The 20,083-nt window shown below is 38.7% G+C and overlaps 1 protein-coding gene across 1 annotated transcript in view; it reads left to right on the top strand.

The window, feature by feature from the left end:
* PLA2G10 (phospholipase A2 group X) overlaps nucleotides 1-20,083 on the top strand; it is a 392,252-nt gene that overhangs the window by 307,639 nt on the left and 64,530 nt on the right. The window contains exon 3 of the mRNA XM_044089415.1: nucleotides 14,816-14,922. Coding sequence (XP_043945350.1) covers nucleotides 14,816-14,922 — 107 coding nt within the window. The remainder of the gene's footprint in view (nucleotides 1-14,815; nucleotides 14,923-20,083) is intronic.

Below are 20,083 nucleotides of genomic sequence, written 5' to 3'. Positions count from 1 at the left end.
ATTGGCCGGTTTCGAAAAGACTAAGCTATGTGCACACCTGCTTATGTCAGGTTGGCACTGCTTAAAGAGGTGTACCTGTGGGCATATTGTACTGGCTTCTCTACACATTGCTTACAATTACTTAGTTGGGCTATGCTGCGGTTAGCATTGCTTATTGGTTATCTAGCATTATATTTGCCTTTTGTCAATGATGTCTTATTCATTACAGGTTATATATGTGTCTGGTATCTGTGATTCATGTGTACATACACTGTATGGGGTCCTGGGGACTTCAGAACTTTATTACAGTGACACCTCAACTCTATGTTTACTGCAGTACTCCAATTCACATATTTATGGACTGTGGCAGGTTATAGAACATTACACTGTACATAGATTCAGTTCACATGTTTGAAATGATTTCCCTGTGGTGAGGATTAGTTTGCTGATACCTCCTTTATATGTATTGCTATCATGGCTTAGTGGTTAACTACTGTGACTGTGATGTACAGGGTCCTGAGTTATAGCCTTGCAGAGGCTGTTTATTTTGTTGCTGGGCAGAACATGAGCCGTTGGGTACAGAGTGATTAAGGCACTTTAAAGCAGTTGTGAGCGGGTGTGCTTGGGTTTGCACGGAGCTAAGCAATGCTAAACTCTGGTTATAGTTTCTTACACTCAGTTAGCTTCTACTTTGCTTAATCTGTGTAGGCAATGCTTACCCCCATGCAAACGCACCTAAACACACTTAGTGGTGTTTATATATGCTTACTACTGCTTATTTATGCTTAAACCTGCTTACTAGTCCCTTATTCATTATAACACTGACACTTCACTCCAATTCACTTTTAATTGTTATTATGCAGGTTATACAGCAGACGGATGTCAAAATATGTTCATATACAGATTACCAATGGAAAATGGTATGTGCTGCAGTGGGATTCAAACTGGGAATGTCTGTTTATTAGGCGGATGCTCTAACCACTACACTATTGCTGTGCTGCTTCATTTGCATATATACCCATATACCCATGTATCCTAGTTCCCCAAACACCCACCCCAACACTTCACTGACACAGCAGACATCCATTCTCCAGTTGGACGGTGTATCCACACCACTACACATTGGCCACTCCCTAGTCCTGCAGACCCATCCCATGGGTTGACTCACTCCATGTATCCTCAGACATCCCAACCTTTTAGTCCACAAACATTGGTGAAATGAGTGACCAATAGGACACTATTCACAATTTTTGGGTTGTCCCACCTGGGACACACATGTATTTATTTCAAGATTAGACTCTATACTTCATTACATCGTTACTCCCATTAACAACACACTACAATAAATTAATAACTATGACTATGTGGTAACGCACACGTTACACATGAAAGCTAATAATGTATGAGTTCAACGAAATTATATTACAAATAGGACTGTTTTAGCGATTGGCATTGCCGTAGCAGGCAGATCACAGGAATGATTCCACTATTTCATAGTGAGAAAGTCCTCACATTTTATTTTTTGAGAACAGCACTGACGTCACACAAAGTACACATTTTTGCAGATTCGTCCCTTCACTCTTATGCACGACCTATTATTCTATCTACTGTTGAGGTTTGTAGGGGCACTTTCATGCTATTTATGTCTGCAAAAAGAATGAATGTGGTACAGGGAATGTATTTCTACATATAGATGTATGCATGTGTGTAGGCATATATACTTATAACAAACTTGCTGACCTCCATGAGGCGGTCCAATTAGAACCAGGCCATCCAACCCTGACACGCCTGGATCCATAATTTCACACCCATGGGTTCCTCCACCCCACCCGAGTTCGACATACATGTAAACCATCCATTCTCCAGTTGCTATCACAGCCATAACACACCTCCACACATTGCCCTCTCCCCAGCGTTAGGGACCCTACACATATGCTGTCCCAACCCATGTATCATCAGGCTCACCCACCATTTGGTCCTTGAACGTACCTGTCCTTGCTTGTGTAATGGTCGGAAGCCAACACAACCTAGCAATTTTTGGGTAGTCCCACCAGGGACTACCCTGTAATTGTTTGTAAAGTAGACTTAGCAGATCAACAATGTTACTCCCAGTGGTAGAATCCTGCCTGTGGTTTGAGTAGCAGTGATTTGCTCACCCCTGTCCAGCTTGATATGACATAAGATGACAGCACTAAATAATACTGGAGTTGCTGTTGATTTCCTTCTCATTCTTTTTGTATACTTTATTGTCACGACATTCATTCTTCATATATATACATATATATATATATATATATATATATATATATATATATATATATATATGGGTCTAGGACACATGCTCTACTAGCATATGTCCGAATCACAAAACATCGAACACACATACACGAAAGAGCTTAACATCGAAAAGTACTTCCATGTATGTGTAGTTCAAAAAAGAAATCTATGTTTCTGTGCCCCCCACACCCCCCTACTTTATTATTCACACTTCGAGTTCACACTACAGTGGGGAAAAGGGAATTTTCCCTTACCCGCACTGTAGTCCGATCTATGAAACAAGCACATATACACGGAAGCGCTTGTCGATGTTAAGCTCTTTCATGTATGTGTGTTCGATGTTTTGTGATTCGGACATATGCTAGTCGAGCATGTGTCTGGATCCCATATATATATATATATATATATATATATATATATATATATATATATCTATATATGTGTGTGTATGTGTGTGTGTTATATATCTGTACATACACATGCACATACATCTACATAATTATATACATTTCCTATGCTGTTGCATGACTGTGCTGGACGATATGTTTGTGATAACATCAGATTTATGTATATCTGCCATGGCTTAGTGGTGAATCACATTGGCTGTGGTGTGCAGGCTCCTGGGTTTAACCTTTGCAGAGGCCATTTATTTTGTTGCTGGGCAGAAAAAGGGCCACTGGATACAGAGTGATTAAAGCACTTTTAAGCAGTTGTGAGTGGGTGTGTGCATGTTTGCGCGACGCTAGGCTGTGCTATCTTCCGATTACAGTTTCTTAAATTCAGTTAGCTTCTACTAAGCTTAATGTTTGTGGGCACTGCTTACACCCACGCAAACGCACTTAGACTTGCTTACTGGTACTTATATATGTTTACTACTGCTTATTTGTGCTTACACCTGCTTACTAGGGCCTTATTCATTATGACACTACCACTTTGATTAAATGACATTAGTTAAACATTTCATGCAGTACTCCAGTTCACATTTACATGTTATTATGTAGGTTATACAGCAAAAAGATGTATAAATATGTTCATATACACATTCCACATGGAAAATGATATGTACTATAGTGGGACTCGAACCATGATTGCCTGTTCGTTAGGCGGATGCTCTAACCACTACACTATTGACGTTAACATTGATTCCGCATGTTTTTTTCTGTTTGGATGATTTTGATGTGTAAGTTACACTAAGCAGAGGGCAGCGATGCACAAACACGCTGCGCTCACCTTACACTTTCAGTAATGAAGCAGTACAAATGTAAAATAGGGACACGGAGAATCTAATTGTGATAGTTCTAGGGATAGGGGTTCAACATTCCACTACATGCTTGTGTGTTAACTGCTTTGATTTTATTTCAGTGTTCGTGGACACTCTTGTATGCTTAGCCACGGACACTGAATTAATTGCTTACTATTAGAGATGGGCTCTAATAGTTAGCATTGTAGGTTGTGCAACTGTGGGGGCATGTTTAAGCCTCCGTAGAGCATTTAAACACGCCCCCTGCACTCGCACACATTTCCTGTGCACGTCGAGGGTGCAGCAGCGCGCCCCTCATAAATATTCATATGGTGCAGCTGCACCACCTGTAAGGAGGACACTTGGCGCAAGGCTAAAACCGTCCTTGCACCGGGCTTCATGAATCCCGGGGTCATTTTGGTGCTTGTGCATACTGAGACATACTGATGAAAGGATCAGTGGGGAAATGTTTCATTTTGGTGCTTGTGCATACTTGGCAAACTGCTGATGTGATCGCTGGGCAAAATAAAATGTGTCATTTCGGTGCTTGTGCATACTTAGACATGCTGAGTCATATACTATTGCTTACCTAGAAGACTCCCGGTAAGAGAACCCTACATAACTCATATCACCTTGTACCACCAAGGATTCACAAATGCGTGACTGATGCAACTTGTTTATTGACATTTGATTACCAGGAATGTATGACTTGGTAGGTGCCGGTTATCTCTGCAGTCTGCACCAACTGCTGGATATCTTTGTTCCTGGTGGTTTACGTGGCTGTCTTGGGGAACTCAGGATAGTGTGGGTTAATTATGCAAAGATCATTGTTTGTATGTGTGCATGTATGTGAGTATAACTGAAGTTTGTAATACCAATTAAAAATTAGAAAACATTTGGAGGTTATTTTGTGGCAGGAATGGAACTGAGAGTGAGAGAGAGAGAGAGAATACTTATTTATAATTTGTGGTGATCATCTGTTACTAAGGAAGTGCTTGTTTCAGCTCTAGAAAATTTGGAAACCACTATAATTTTCTTTGTATGTTTGTTTATTGCAGGCTACTATTATAAGTGAGTATTAGTGATGTTGTTATCCAAGAAACGAAAGATTGTAGATGAAAAGCGTGTTTTCCAAGAGAAGTGGGAACATTTTTATTTTTTCACTGAGTTGAATAGTCAAATCAAATGCCTAATCTGCTATCAATCGGTTTCCGTTCCAAAGGAATACAATGTACGGAGACATTAAGAAACTATGCATGGTAAAAAATATGATGTGATTATAGGCAAAATGAGGGAAGAGAAAGTTCATCAACTAAAGCCAGCCTTTGCCAAGCAGCGAAACATCTTCAAAAACCTTAACAAAATGAGAGAAGATTCAGTACAAGCAAGCTTTGTTATCAGTGAAATTATTGTGAAGCCGTCCTGTCCATTCACTGAAGGCCAATTCATTAAAAACTACTTCATAAAAGCAAGTGAAATTCTTTGCCCAGACAAGAAGAAATTGTTTGAAGGTATAAGTTTGTCTGCAAGTACAGTGGGCAGCAGAATTACTGAATTGGCCAGCAATGTATACCAGCAGCTACTTTCAGCTGCAAACAGTTTGAAGCTTTTTCAATTGCCCTTGACGAGAGCACTGGCATAACAGATACCGCATACTGCGCTGTCTTCATTTGAGGTATGGACAGGAACTTGAATGTTATGGAAGAATTACTAGACCTGTTACCTTTGAAAGGCACAACCACGAGACGTGACGTATTTGGCGAACTTGAAAAATGTCTAGAAAAGTCGGAATTTCCATGGGATAAGCTTGTTTCGGTAGCGATTGATGGTGCACCCTCAATGTGTTTTGAAAAAGTTGGTGTTGTTGGGTTACTGAAAGCAAAGCTCAACAGTGTTAGTGTCACTCACACTTTCATTGCAATTCACTGCATTTTGCACCAGGAAGCATTGTGTGGAAAAAGTCTCCAAATGAAGGAAGTCATGGATGTTGTTGTTAAGGTGACTAACTTTATACACGCTAGAGATCTAAATCACTGCCAGTTTAATGACTTTCTATCTAACCTTGATAATCTTTGCACTTTGACAGGAAATAGCAATCTTCATGGCAATGAAAGAAAATGAAATTCCGCAGATAGCTGATCCATTTTTCATATCTAACCTTGCTTTTCTGATGGATATTACACAACATCTTAATGAACTGAACCTCAAGCTCCAGGGCACAAAACAGACAACACGGATGTATGACACTGTCAAGGCTTTCAGATGTAAACTTTCCCTGAGGGCAAAACAGCTGATGGATGGTAACCTAGCTCATTTCACTGTCTTACAGTCACTTGGAACAGTCAAAAAACAGTTCTTGAAAGAATATTCAGATACAGTCTGCAAATTACGAGCAGAATTTGACCGTCGGTTTCAGGATTTCAAGGCACTAGAACCCCTATTTGCCATCTTTACAATGCCGTTTTCCATAGATGTTGACACTGTCTCTGAAGAATTCCAGATGGAGTTGGAACTTCAGTGCGATAGTGTTTTGAAACAGAAGTTCATAGATGCTGGCGTTGCAGATTTTTATAAGTATATGAGTCGAGATAAGTTTAAAAAGCTTTTCTCTATGGCTGCTCGAATCCTTGTGATGTTCGGCAGTACATACATTTGTGAACAGTATTTTTCATCTATGAAGCTCAACAAATCCATTTTCCGGTCATTGTTGACTGATGAACACTTAAACAGCTACCTTGTTAGTGGCTGCTTCATGTGACATAAAGCCTAATGTTGACATCCTGGTCTCTGCAAAACATTGTCAGCTAAGCAGTCAAAATGAAGAAAGGCAATAATTTTCATGGACAACAAATTTTCTGTCATAGATTTAGGTGCAATTTCTAGAATATTTGAAACTAATACAATATAATAGTTTTGGTTTGTTGCTTCAAACCAAATTTTTGTAACTTTTTTGCCAATTAAAAAATATATATAAAAATATATAGTTTGTAGATGACTTGGACTTGCGGCCCCCAAAAAAATCCTTGGGGTTATTTGCGGCCCTCATGCTCCCTTGAGTTTGAGACCCCTGCTAACCCATCTGTTTGAGGGTAGTATACAGAGGCTCTCAGCTGTTTCATCTTAAAGAACTGGTATAGTTCATGGATTACTCATGACAGAATGGTAAGCCTTGGTCCATACGGATTTCTTTATGAATTCCAACCCTAGAAAATATACCACCAATTCTTTCACTATAGCCTTATCTTTTACTCATTTTAGAGTAACTACTTCAGGGAACTGTATCATGTAATCCATGATTACAAGTATATACTTGTAGACTTTACTTGAGTTCACAAGGAGATCTTTAGGTCCATAATTTTTCTCAAAATTTGGACTTCTGTTATAGGTATGGACATCAGAGGGTTCCTAAATCCTAGGTTAAGTGCTGACTTCTGACATTCTGGGATCACTGCTGAGAAATTCTCCTGCTTCCTTTAGAATACCTGGCCAGTAAAACTTAACCAAAATCTTAGACTTATCCATGATTAAATGTCCATCCAAAATGTGACTATATGACCGACTTCATTAGAAGGGCTTAAAGGTTTTAATACCACTAACTGGCTCTATTTCTTTTGATATGCCACCTTGCACTACCCATGATCCCCCTGTCCTTGTCCCTTCCCTTACCCACTCTGCCCACTTCCACACCCCTTTTATGACATAAATGTACATGTCAGTAAGAAGAGGAAAGCCTCCTTTTGTTTTTATTTTCTTTTTTTTTTCTTTTTTAGCTGGCCTCAGACTTGACTGCATTGCGAAAGTGATGCTTTTCATTCAAAAAGTCAGTCCAGTGTTGCATTTTTACAAACTTTGGTGCTCTGTTAACCAAAGTACTTGAGTTTGCACAGTGCATTTTGGACTACTGGGCAATCAGTCTGATTTTTGCCTAGTGTAAAGTAAGACTGTTCTGATCAGTGGTCTCCCCATACAATGTTGTTATGTTTTCTCCATCTCTGCTTAGAGTATTAGCTTCCTAATGGGCATTTTTAAAAACTGACATGACTTATGTGGAGATCAGCCAGATCAGCATTAGTCTTATCCCTAACCAGACATGAGCTATAGGGTGTAAATTAATCTCCTTCAAAGACAGGTACTGATCCCATTTTATCCATGTGTCTGTCTAGTCTGACAGTAAGGTACCAAGCCAGTCCTCGGATCTGATCCAGCCACTCACTAGTGCTCTAATGCCTCAAGCTTCTATGACTTTTCCCACAATCCAAAAAAATGAAACCCAGAATATGGGAAAGTCCAGAAATGTAAGCAAAACAATCAATCAATCCAAAAACAAGCCTGGAGCCATGTGCAGAAGAACTTTATTAAATAATCCACAAGTGTTTTCACGTCAAACAAGGTGACATAAATACATTAATTGAAGCATGAAATAAATGCACTAAAAGAATCATATGATTACACCTAATGAAACAATTTACTTGTGAGTAATTTAGGTTTAAAAAACAGTACTCATTCAAACCAGGTGAACTAGTCACATTCAGTCTGATGATACAATTATATTCACAATTCTCAGTTGTTGTGTCTTTCGGCTTTTCCCGGTTAGGGGTCACCACAGTGGAACTCCGGCCCACTAATGATTGGCAGTATATTTTTACGTGCCGAGTTGCCGGCCCTGATGCACAACCTTCAACGAAGGTACACCCACTCACGCATGTCTCCACACAGAAGACGCTCTAGCTGAGAATCGAACAGGACAATGTCTTACTGCGAGGCGACAACGCTACCGCAGCACCACCACCGCAGTTATATTCACAATTCTCAGTAATGGTTTTAATTTCACCACCTCTCAAACTAGCACAAACCACTTGTAACATCATAAATCTAAAGTGTGTTCATTACCACTAAAGGCAATATGTTTAGACAAAGCATTTCTGTCATTGCATTTCCTGATGTCATATAAATGTTTATATAGCCTGTCCTTACACTGTCTATAAGTCTTACCCATGTAAAATGAACTACGTTTGTAATACTGCTGTTATTGGTAGATCTAGATCAGGGGTGTCAAACTCAATCATATAAGGGGCCGAAATAACACATAGACGAAGTCGTGGGCTAAATTTTTTATTAATTTTTTTATTAAGATATATCTATAACTGAGGTGGTGGTGTTGCGGTAGCATTGTTGCCTCACAGTAAGATGCTGTTTGGTTCGATTCTCAGCTAGAGCGTCTTCTGTGTGGAGACATGCGTGAATGGGCATTCCTTCGTTGAAGGTTGTGCGTCAGAGTTGGCAACTCGGTACGTAAAAATCTTCTGCCAATCATTAGCGGACTGGAGTTCCGCTGTGGTGTCCCCTAACCGGGAAAAAGCTGAAAGACACAAACAAATTAAGATATATCTATATAGCTACTAAGACTAGTAGAAGTAAAGATACTTCATCATCCTGAGAGACCATATGTCACGCCATCCTGGTGCATTAAATTCCATCAGCGCCATCACTGTGTGCCTTAGCAAGCTGTATTAATCATGTTCTGAAAATAACAAAAAGCACAAAAAAAACTGTAAGTGTAGTATAAGCAAAAAAGTTCAAAAACAGTTTTTTTTAATACATTGAAATTTAGGTTTTGAAATTGCTCACCTACTTGTTTTCTGGCCAGATATCCGAGACCGTTTTCCTCTGGTCAGTGAGTCAATGTCTGGTTTTATGTCTTGTGCTGTGGCAACCCGCAAAACAGCATGGAAGTTTTCATCAGTGATGCGTGATCTGTGCATGTTCTTGTTTAGCTTCATTATTGAAAACATCTGCTCACACAGATAGGTGCTCCCAAACATGGATATAACATGGGCAGCATGAAGTCTTAGCTGTGGCATCAAGTCGGGGCAGTAGATGGTAAAAGTCCTCTATCTGTACATCCTGAAACTTTGCTGTCAGGCCACTATTGGCTTGAAGCTCTATCAACTCCATCTGACGGTGATGGGGCGCACTGTTGATGTCGGCTGTGAAAGGATTGGCAAAGATGTCGAAGCCACAGTGCTGTGCTCTGAAGTCAGAGAAGAAGCGCCGATCAAACTCATCAATTAACCAGATCACTTTAGTAGCCAACTGAGCACAAGGAAAAGCAGTGGATAAGGAGGCTGAGATACTCTGACAAACAGGAAAGTGGGCAAGATTGTCCTGTTCAAGTTGGGACTTCCATAAGAGACGTTTACGCTGGAATGCTGTGATCATATCAGACATCTTCGTGATGACTTGTTTGTATCCCTACAGCCTCTGATTCAGTTGGGCGAGATGATCTGTTAAATCACACATCATAGCAAAATCACAAAGCCAGGTTGGATCTGACAGGTTAGACAAGGGCTTTCCTTTACTTTACATGAAAAGAGTGATTTGCTCCCTGAGCTCAAAAATCATTTGAGGCTTTGCTCCTGCTAAGCCACCTTACTTCTGTGTGGTATGGCATGTCTCCATGCTTTGCACCTACCTCCTGTAAAAACAGCTGGAACTGGCAATGATTCAGGCCATGTGCTTGTATAAAGTTTACTGTTTTTGTGATTGTGGTTATTATATTATCCATTTCAAGAACCTTACCACACATAGCTTTTGATGGATAATACAATGATAGGTAATCAGATGTGTGTGGAACTTGTTATTTAGCATTTTCTCCTTCATTTGTCCATCCAAGCCTTTTTTCCCTCCACACATTGCAGGTGCGCCATTGGTAGTTAGCCCCACCAACTTTTCCCAGGGTAAATTAATATTATTTATGGACTTCTCCACCGCCTCAAAAATTTCCTTTCCTGTTGTCATCCCATGCATTGCAGCTACACCCAAGAGTTCCTCAGTGACACAGAGGTCCATCTTCACTGCTCGTATAAAGATGGACAACTGCGCTGTATCAGTATTGTCTGTGCTTTCATCAACAGTTAATGAAAAAGCTAGATAACTGCATACCTCTTCAGCCAGCTGTGTTGTTAGATTTCCTGCAAGATCTCAAACTCGATTTGCAATGGTATTTCTTGACAAACTGACATTTTGAAAAGTCTGCATCTGGTCAGGGCACACCTGCTCACACACGTTTAGCATGCATTGCTTCAAAAAGGCACCCTCTGAAAAACACCTGGAAGCTCGGCCAATTTCTTCAGCCACAATATAGCTAGCTTTCACTGCTGCATCATTTTTTGCTGTAGCTTTAGTAAACATGTTCTGCTGTGATTGCAGTTTGCCTTTTAATTCTTGGACAATTTTATGCCTTTCGTGAAGTGTATATTTAGCATACTTAGCTCCATGTTTGGTTTCAAAATGCCTACGTATATTGTACTCCATCACTGACACCACCTCATAACACAAAATACACATCGGTTTGTCTTCGCGAAGTATAAACATATATTCGCTTTCCCATCTTTCATTAAGCTGTCTCCCTTCTGCATCAACTTTTCTTTTGAACATTTTGATTACCAGATTCACAGATGTTGGCCTTGGGTAGAGGTGCTCCGTCAGGGATGACGCTCACCACCACATTAGAATCTAATGTTACCATTTCAGCATCTTCAATCTATCTAAACTAGGTAAGAAGTGCACCACCCTGCATCAACTTTTCCCTCGGACATTTGCTAGATTCGCGGATGTTGGCCTTGGGTAGTGGTGCTCCATGCAGGCACACAGGGATGGTGCTGACATAGCCCGCTGATGATCACTGTCCTTACCACCACATGTTATGCATCATGCAGGCACACAGGGATGGCGCTGACACAGCCCGCTGATGATCACGTTCCTCACCACCACATGTTACGTACCATTCAGGCACACAGGGATGATTCTGACACAGCCGTCTGATGATCACGCTCCTCGCCACCACATTACGCACCATTCAGGCAAACAGGGATGACGCTGACACAGTGCATCTTATAACAGCACAGTCCATTAAAAGATGTAAGCTTCCAAATAAATACATAAAAAATAAAAAAAAAAAAAACAAAAGAATACAAATCCTCTGCCATTCACTTCTTTTCAACACTTGAGTAATTGCTGTATGACCCATTCAGGCACACAGGGATGACACTGACACAGCTGGCCAGCTGTCTTCACCGCGGGCCACATAAAACATCCAGGCGGGCCGGATTTGGCCCGCGGGCCTTGTATTTGACACATGTGCTCTAGATGCAGAGAAAGCATTCAACAGAGTAAGCTGGGATTTTATGAGTAGGGCAATGGATAAGTTGTGTCAGAACACAGGAATCTGGTAGGAGTGTCCTCTTTCCCCATAGTTATTTCCGTTACATTTAGAAACACTGGCAAAAAAATAAGGGACATAGAAATATAAGGAATCACTTGGTATAGTGTTCAAGAAAAGCTGACATTATTTGCAGATATTATTTTGTACCTGATGGAACCAGAAAAGGACATCTCAGTGTTGTGGAATATTCTGAGACAATTCTGTTTTTTTTAAAGATATAAAACTAATGAAGATAGAACTAGGGCTATAGCTCTAAACTATGAACCCACACATGAATTGGTCCAGCAGTACGCATATTTATGGAGAAATTATAAAATTAAGCATCTAGGAGTATGGATTATAAAGGATTTGGTATGGCAGCTACGGATATGTGGGAAGAGACTAAACAAATGATAATACAAAAACTGAGAAACTAGAAGCTCTTGCGTATGGATATGGATAGCAAGATATGAGTAGTAAAAATGTTTTAGTCCCTTTAGTTTTATACACAGGTCATGTATATTTTTATCAAACAGATGAGAATTTGTGGAAGGACAGTAATTAATAGGGTTGAAGGATTTTATGTGGGAGAGGTAGAGGGCAAGAAGAGTGAAGTGGTAAAACCTGATGATCCTAACAGAACAAGAAGGTTTAGGATTACCTAATTTGAAGGGATATCTCAGAGCTAAATGGTTAAAGCTCTTATACATAACAGAAGTAGAAAGCTACAATTCAAAGTGGAAATTGATGATGGTGAAGCAGTGGGTAATTCAAGAAATAAGGAAAGAATGAGGTTTTGGACTCAGCCCTTAAGGAGAATAACAACAGTCATACAAAATAGTATATTCATAAAGCAGAAGAAAATATACTAAGAACTAAGCTAACACGGGACTGGGGAAAGGAGATTCTGCTGATAGGGATGAGTGCAACTAAGGGTAGAGAAAACAGACAAGAGGGGTGGAATTTGTTGGAGGAGGCTGGCAAAGGAACCAAGGTATTGGGGACAAATAATTAGAGAGGGAAAGGTTAATAGAATGGGAAGAGACCAAGAAGACATTTGGATTGCAGGCTAATGACTGCTTCCTTAGCAGGGATTGAAATCAGAATGTAGACAAAGAAAAAGGGATAGGGGAATCCTAAATGAAAGGCCTACATTGGCTGAGTTTTCACATGAATTTAGAACAGAAACTGCTTTAAAAAAGGGATAATTAGAAGGCCATATAAAATATTACACAGTAACTATAGGAATCAATCAGAAAAAGTCATAAAAGATTGGGAAGAGAAATTAGATATGCAATGCACAAAGAAACAATGGGAGGACATGTGTATGACTCCCAAATATGCAACAAAGTGTAGATGATTTAGGATTTTTACCTGGAAGTGTTTGCACAGATACTTTCATACCCCAAGCAGACACCAATTAAATTTTCCTCAGGTAGATGACAAATGTTTAAGGTGTGATGGGGCAGAAAAAGATTACTGGGAATATATGCTTTGAGAGTGGAATGAGTTGGCAGACTTTAAAAATTCCCTACATAAAACTCTGTCAGGAATACTAGTGAGCAAATGAGTGTAACAAAAGAAATGATGTTTTGAGCTAGGATACAGGATCTAAATTGTCTAGGCACAGTAAGACCTCATTAAGTTTAATTCTGGTGGCTGCCAAAAAAGTGATTACTAGAAAATGGAAATCAAAATCTAAACCAGCTATACTTGAAGTAGTGAATATTGTAACAGAGATAAAAGAGCAAGAAGTGGAATCTTTAGAAAAAGATAGGAGTAAATTACATAGAAGAAAATGACAATTGTTGGAACAATACATGAAGAAAAATGTTTTGGAGGAGGAATGAGGTTTAAGAAAAGGCAGGAACTAAATTTATGTAATGTTGCTTAAATTATACATCACATATATTGCCATATAGCCTATAATGTTTGTAAATGTGAACCTGCTAGTATGGTTTTGATTACTTTTATATAAATATAAGTTTGCCTACGTCAAAATTGATAATGCAATAAAGGTGCTTAAAAAAATAATAGTCTCAGAAGCACTCTTGAATAGCATTTTTTCAGGATCCAGCATTACAAGGGAGTTGAGCAAAAATGTGTTCTTGACAAAACAGTTTAAAACATAAATTTAAATGAAGTGTAGTCTTTAAAACAGTGCTTACAGTTTTGTGGAATACATCAGTTTAGAGTGTCTTCCTTTCAATGCAACATAATTCACAAAAAGAGTTTCTCAAAGATGACCCCATAATGCCCAAGGCTCAAAGGTATTTCCCTTTAGCACCTCCACATATCAGGTAGGAAGAGTCTCACATGTAGAGAAGGCTCTAAACAGCTTCCCAAACTGCACAGGTACAACAGCTTCATCCACCTTTACTGTACAGGACAGCAGCTCCATTCTGCTAAAGATATCTTGTATTCAATGATGCCAGGACTCCTCCCCAGAAATCCCTCTAAGTTAAGAGGCAAGCACACATAACACCTGTTGTTTCTTTATGAAAAGACACAATTCCATGTCACATGGATAACTGGGATATAGGCCATGGTGGACTACTGGCTTTTATATGTATTCCTTAGGCAAGATATAATTCTGCAGTGGTAAGGAGCATAACTAGTGATATTTGACCTAAAGTGGAATGAGAAACAAATTGTATTGTCACTGAATCATAGTGCAGGATCTGATGTACTTCATATATCCCATAATGCACTATGCTTCTTGTAGAACAGCAGTTCCATGGAAAAGCAAAAACTCCCCCATTCAACCCTTGGTTTCCTTGACATGGTCCCCGACTAGAGGCTTAGGAACAGGAAGCAAAGGCAGTTTTGCTAGTAGAGCACTACAGTGCCTTGGCACACTTTCTGTACACAGGGACCAACTTCCCTGTATCATGCAGAATGATTAAGAAGTAAAAAATAAAGCATGCTCCTAAACATTTAAATGGTGTGAGTAGAAGATAAAAAGCAAAAGAAAAAAGTGGATGGAGTCTGTATGAAACCAAGCATATCTTATCCATACAATAGTAAACTGTAGCAGTGGTTGTGGTAAAAAATAATAGTTGCATTAAATGGACTGCTACAGGGAAGGTAGCTGATTTGTCATGTGTTCCCTACAGGTGCTGCCACAAGCATGACTGCTGCTATGACAGAGCTGAGTCCCTTGGCTGCAAGCCGAAGAGTAAAAGCTATGCCTGGACCTGCAAGAATAACATTGCAAAGTGCAGTAAGTAAAGAATATATGTATTTTTATTTCACAAACAATATACAGTTTGAAAGAAACAAAACAAAAAAAAAACACAATCAGAGATGCATTTCTGATCTCTGTAGAAAAATTTGTGTTGTATTAATTGTGTTTTGTTTTTTTTTCTGACTACATCCTTTAATATAAAATGTTTTTTTTTGTTTTTCTTCCACTATGGATCATCAGACACCAATCCCCCAACAATCAGAATCACAGAAGTGTAATGCCAAAGCACAAAACACCAAAATATTCATCAATATTGAGTGGCGTATCCCAGGGTTCGGTCTTGGGGCCTCTGTTACTTGGGATATACTTTTCTGAGGTACAGGACAAAACCAGTGGGCTACGGCTGACTAAATTTGCAGATGACTGCAAGTTGGGAGCTGTCATCAATTCCCCTAGTGACGTGGAGATCCTCCAAGAGGGTCTCACCCAAACAAATGACTGATGCCAAAAACATGGCCTCAAGCTGAATACAAAAAAATGCATCATCATCCCCTTTGGGGAGAGAGATGTCCCCACAAATTATCACATTAATAACAATGTTCTAAGCACACAGTCAGTCGTGAGGGATTTGGGCACCCAGATTGATAGCAGCCTGACTTTTGACCACCATGTTGCTTCCATTGTACAGAAAGCTTTCTACATGGCCCATCTCATAATTAAGCGTATCTCATCCAGGGACAAGGAGGTCATAACATCCCTGTATTCTTCCCTTATAAGGCCCATTATTGAGTACAATGCCCCATTCGGCATGTACCTCGCAAAGCACATGCAGCAGCTGGAGAGACCACAGAGGTTCCTCACCAGGAGAATCCAGGGCCTCAAAAATCTACCATACACAGATAGGCTAAAATCCCTGTGCCTCTACTCTGTTTCATACAGACTCCTCAGAGGTGACTTCTGTCTGGCATATGAAGCGATCTCGGACCCTGCCTTGATGGGACTGCTGCATATCCGCAAGTCAAGCTCCACTCGAGTAACCCATACACGCGGCCTCAACCTGGTCTGTGACATCAATAAGACTTGCTGGTGGGACAGATTTGTGTCCCAGAGACTCCCCCATCTATGGAATAAACTCCCTCCCCACATCAAGCAGTGTACCTTTTTACCCCTTTTTAAGTGCAATTTGGACAACTAGATAGGAAATAGAAAATACATCTTTGGGATTCCACCTGTGTCCCTGCTGGACAGGGGCATCGGGTGTTGATTTGTCTATGCATGGGCTAAACTCTTGGCTAGGCTTATAAGGGCCTCGGGGCCAATAGCCTAGTAACTTCCTATGATCCTATGAACTCCTTGGCCGTACCAACTCAAAAAAGAGAGAAATCTCCAAAAAAAGGGCATCACTGCCAAACCACACTTGGAAATCTCCCCACCAATGATTTCTTGTGGAAAACATCATTTGACATTCTGATCCTCAGCTTCTTGTGCCTCAAGCAATTGACATTCATAGAATCACATTTTGCCAACCTCTTGAGTTACTGCTTTTTTTCATGGTCCTATACTTGTACAGGAAAGCTAAGACTTTGAGAAAAGTGCTATCTTTAAATGGAAACTTTTTAAGCTATAAGCTGTGACATGGCACGTGTTATTGTGGAGAAAATAATTTGGTAGCAGGAGAAAAGCCCACATTTTTTTGGGAATGTAAAATAACTTGCAATCTCGACGCTTCAGTTCCAAGGCTCCAACTCCTCCCCTACCTATAATTCCCTGGTCTCCACCTGAGGTGTTTGGTCATGCTTCCAAGGACTCCAGTATAAAGTATCCTCTGTGTAACTTTTTGTTCAGCTTGTCCCTTACCGAGAAAATTTTACTCTCTCTAGTCTAGTGTTATAAACCTTTTTTTAATATCTTAAGTTGTTTAGGTGTATTTTTACAGTTAGTAGAAGCATTTAGATAGCTAATTAAATATTTTCTAAATTGTAAACAATAATCAGTAAAAAAGATGGCTGAGGCACATAGTCACAAAGGAGCCACAAACAGGGAAGCATAAACAGTTTTAATTGCAAATAAACAAGTGCTTTAGTCCTGCTAGAATACAGGACTTGTTCAGAATAAAACAATTAAAACACTCACAAGTCTATTTAAATACTCTCTCTCCTTAAAATTGGCGCCAAAAAGTTTTAAAGAGACATTCACCCCCAAAAGAATCCAAAAAACATGTCACTTAAGTATCACTTGAATAGACAGCAAATCCATTAAACATAGTCTAAAAACTAAATGTAAACATGTTAAAAAATATAACTGTGTGGATAGGAAAGGAGGTATATGTACTTCATTTTTCACTTACAAACTATTTAACAAAACATAATAATAAATTTTCTTGTGAAATAATAGTCCAGTATACCCCATTCATGCTGTCTACATAGTAATACTAATAATGCTGAATACCTTAAAGGTACTATTATGTCTATTTCTTAATAAAAAAAAAATATATATATATATATATATATATATATATATATATATATAATTGTATATGCTTGTGTAATTTTCATAACTTTGAAGCTCTACTTTTTAGAATAGGTTTAATAGAGACATGGTCATTTAACCCTGGGCTAGTAAAGGCATTTAACTTAAGCTGCCAGCATGTCTCCCTATGACAAAGCCAATTTTCTCAATCATTCCCCCTAGTATCTATATTAACCTATTCTAAAATGCCAAACAAGAACACTGTATGTGTGGGTTGTGTTAAGGAGTGTTTAAACAAAGCATTGTTGGGATTCTTTCTCCTACTACTATACATGTGTTCATAGAGACGTTTACTCATACTTACAAAGGTTTCACATTTTTAATTTAAGTAAAATTGAGGTAAAGATTGAGCATTTTTCAATTTTTGAGAAAGGGTTTTAAGCTTGTACCTACATGTACATTTGACATCTGTGTTACTTTGATAAAATTAAAACTGTTTACTTGGAAACTGAATTTGGCAATGTTGTCTGACCAACCTAATACCTGCTTGGAAGTTCCTTTCAAGAAATTGAGTACTTTCAACCCACCTTTGCATCCAGCTCTGCAAGTATTTGAGGGTGCATATATGTCAGACTTATACTCTTACTCTACTAATCAAATTGGTAAGAAATAGAATAAAAAGAAATATTATAGAAAATATAATTTGACCAAAGAGGAAAGGGATGTTTTAAATGAGCTGGTACATAATACAGAGTTGCGAATTATGAAACCAGACAAAGTTGGGGGTATGGTTTTGTTGGATGCCATTGATTATTCCTACAACATGTTGCAGATTTTACAAGATACCCAAACTTATGTTCCAATCTCTAAAAAACAGATTAACATTGCATATAGGAAAATAAATTTTTTTTTATAAGACCTTTTGTTAGAGGATAGGATTACCCCTAAAATGTATGAATTCTTGAAAATTGAAAAACCCAGGATACCGTCTTTTTTCGGTATCTCAAAGATTCATAAAAGTACTAACAACCCCTCATATAGACCTATAGTAGCGGGTGAAGGTTCAAAGACGTATTCAATAGTGGTCTTTAAAACATACAACTGGAAAGTTTTTGCATCTATTGAAAGATTCTTGGGACTTTTTAGGGAGCCGTACCCCACAGTTGTGTATTGAGAAAATTTGTTTTTTAAACATAGATGTTATTGACCTGTTCTCCTGTATACCGATGGAAGAAGGGTTGGAATTTTTCTGGATGCACTAAACGGTATGGAATTTTTGGAAGGAAAGGACCTGAACCTTTTGTTGACCATATGAGGGTGGTTTTAGAAAATAATTTTGTGTATTTTGAGTAGGAAACTTTCAAGCAGATTGGGGGAGTTGCAGTGGGGGGCAGCATGTGCCCCTCTATATGCAAATCTAGTTCGTTTACACTGGGGAAGTAATATATGTATTTGACTGGTATTTTGGAACTATATTAAATTATATAGGAGGTTTTTGGATGACATTTTTGTCATATGGGAAGGACCAGAAAACTCCATTGTGACATTTGTTGAATACTTGAATGCCACTACCAATTTTTTTAAAGTTCACATATAACTAGAACAGTACAGAAATTGACTATTTGGATGTAAGGGTTGACATTACTGAGGAGAATTTAAAATCTAGGATATATGGGAAATCCACATTTAGTAATTCCTATTTGCCATATTCCAGCGCACATCCCTGCAAACAGAAAAAAAAGTATTGTGAAAAGTCAGATAGTTAGGGCAGCAAGGATGACTTCACAGATTGCTGACTTTTTGGAAGAGGTGAAATATATATCCAATCTATTTATAAAAAGAGGATACCCAGAACGTTTAGTAGTTGAAGTTGCACAGGAGGTCACCACAGGTTGGGGTACAAAATTTACACCACTTTTAGGAAATAAATTAAACGTAACAGCTACTAGGTAGAAAGACCCAAACCAGGATTTTAAGTGAGCTTTAGTGTTAGAAAACAATTATGCTGCCAAATGTTATGAAGGATGTGGGTACAAACAACTGGAATATGTTAAGATTCAACTCTGAAATGGTTGGAAAACTAGGAACAAGCCCTAAGGTTGTTTTTAAAACAGGAAAAAAAATCTTAAACAAATATTTGAAAGAGGTTGTAGGACAGATGAAACTAGAACAAATGTTGGAACTAAAAATGTGGTAGATGTGCCTATTGTAAATATATTTATGAGAAAGAGAACACTGTTTTAGGTAAAGGTATCCAAAGTAAAATTTACTTTAAACAGGGTAACTGTAATAGTAGAGGGATTGTTTATTTAGCTATGTGCAGGGATTGCCCATGTTTCTATGTTGGCAAGACTGAGCAATCTTTAGGTAAATGTATCTATGAACACATGTATAGTATTAGGAGAAAAAAATACCAACAATACTTTGTTTAAACACTCCTTAACACAACCTACACATACAGTGTTCTTATTTGGCATTTTAGAACAGGTTAATATGGATCCTAGGGGGAGTGATTGGGAAAATTGGCTTTATCATAGGAAGACATGCTGGCAGCTTAAGTTAAATGCCTTTACTAGCCCAGGGTTAAATGACCATGTCTCTACTAAACCTATTCTAAAATGTAGCACTTCAGAGTAATGAAAATTACACAAGCATATACCATACAATATATATTTATTTTTATTATTAAGAAATAAGCATAATAGTACCTTTATGGTATTCAACATTA

The sequence above is a fragment of the Protopterus annectens genome, chromosome 12.part0 (assembly GCF_019279795.1).
Source record: "Protopterus annectens isolate FY-2018-M chromosome 12.part0, PAN1.0, whole genome shotgun sequence".
In the NCBI taxonomy this organism is placed as follows: domain Eukaryota; kingdom Metazoa; phylum Chordata; order Ceratodontiformes; family Protopteridae; genus Protopterus; species Protopterus annectens.
The sequence above is the reverse complement of the archived record's forward strand: the minus strand, read 5'-3'. Positions and strand labels throughout refer to the sequence as shown.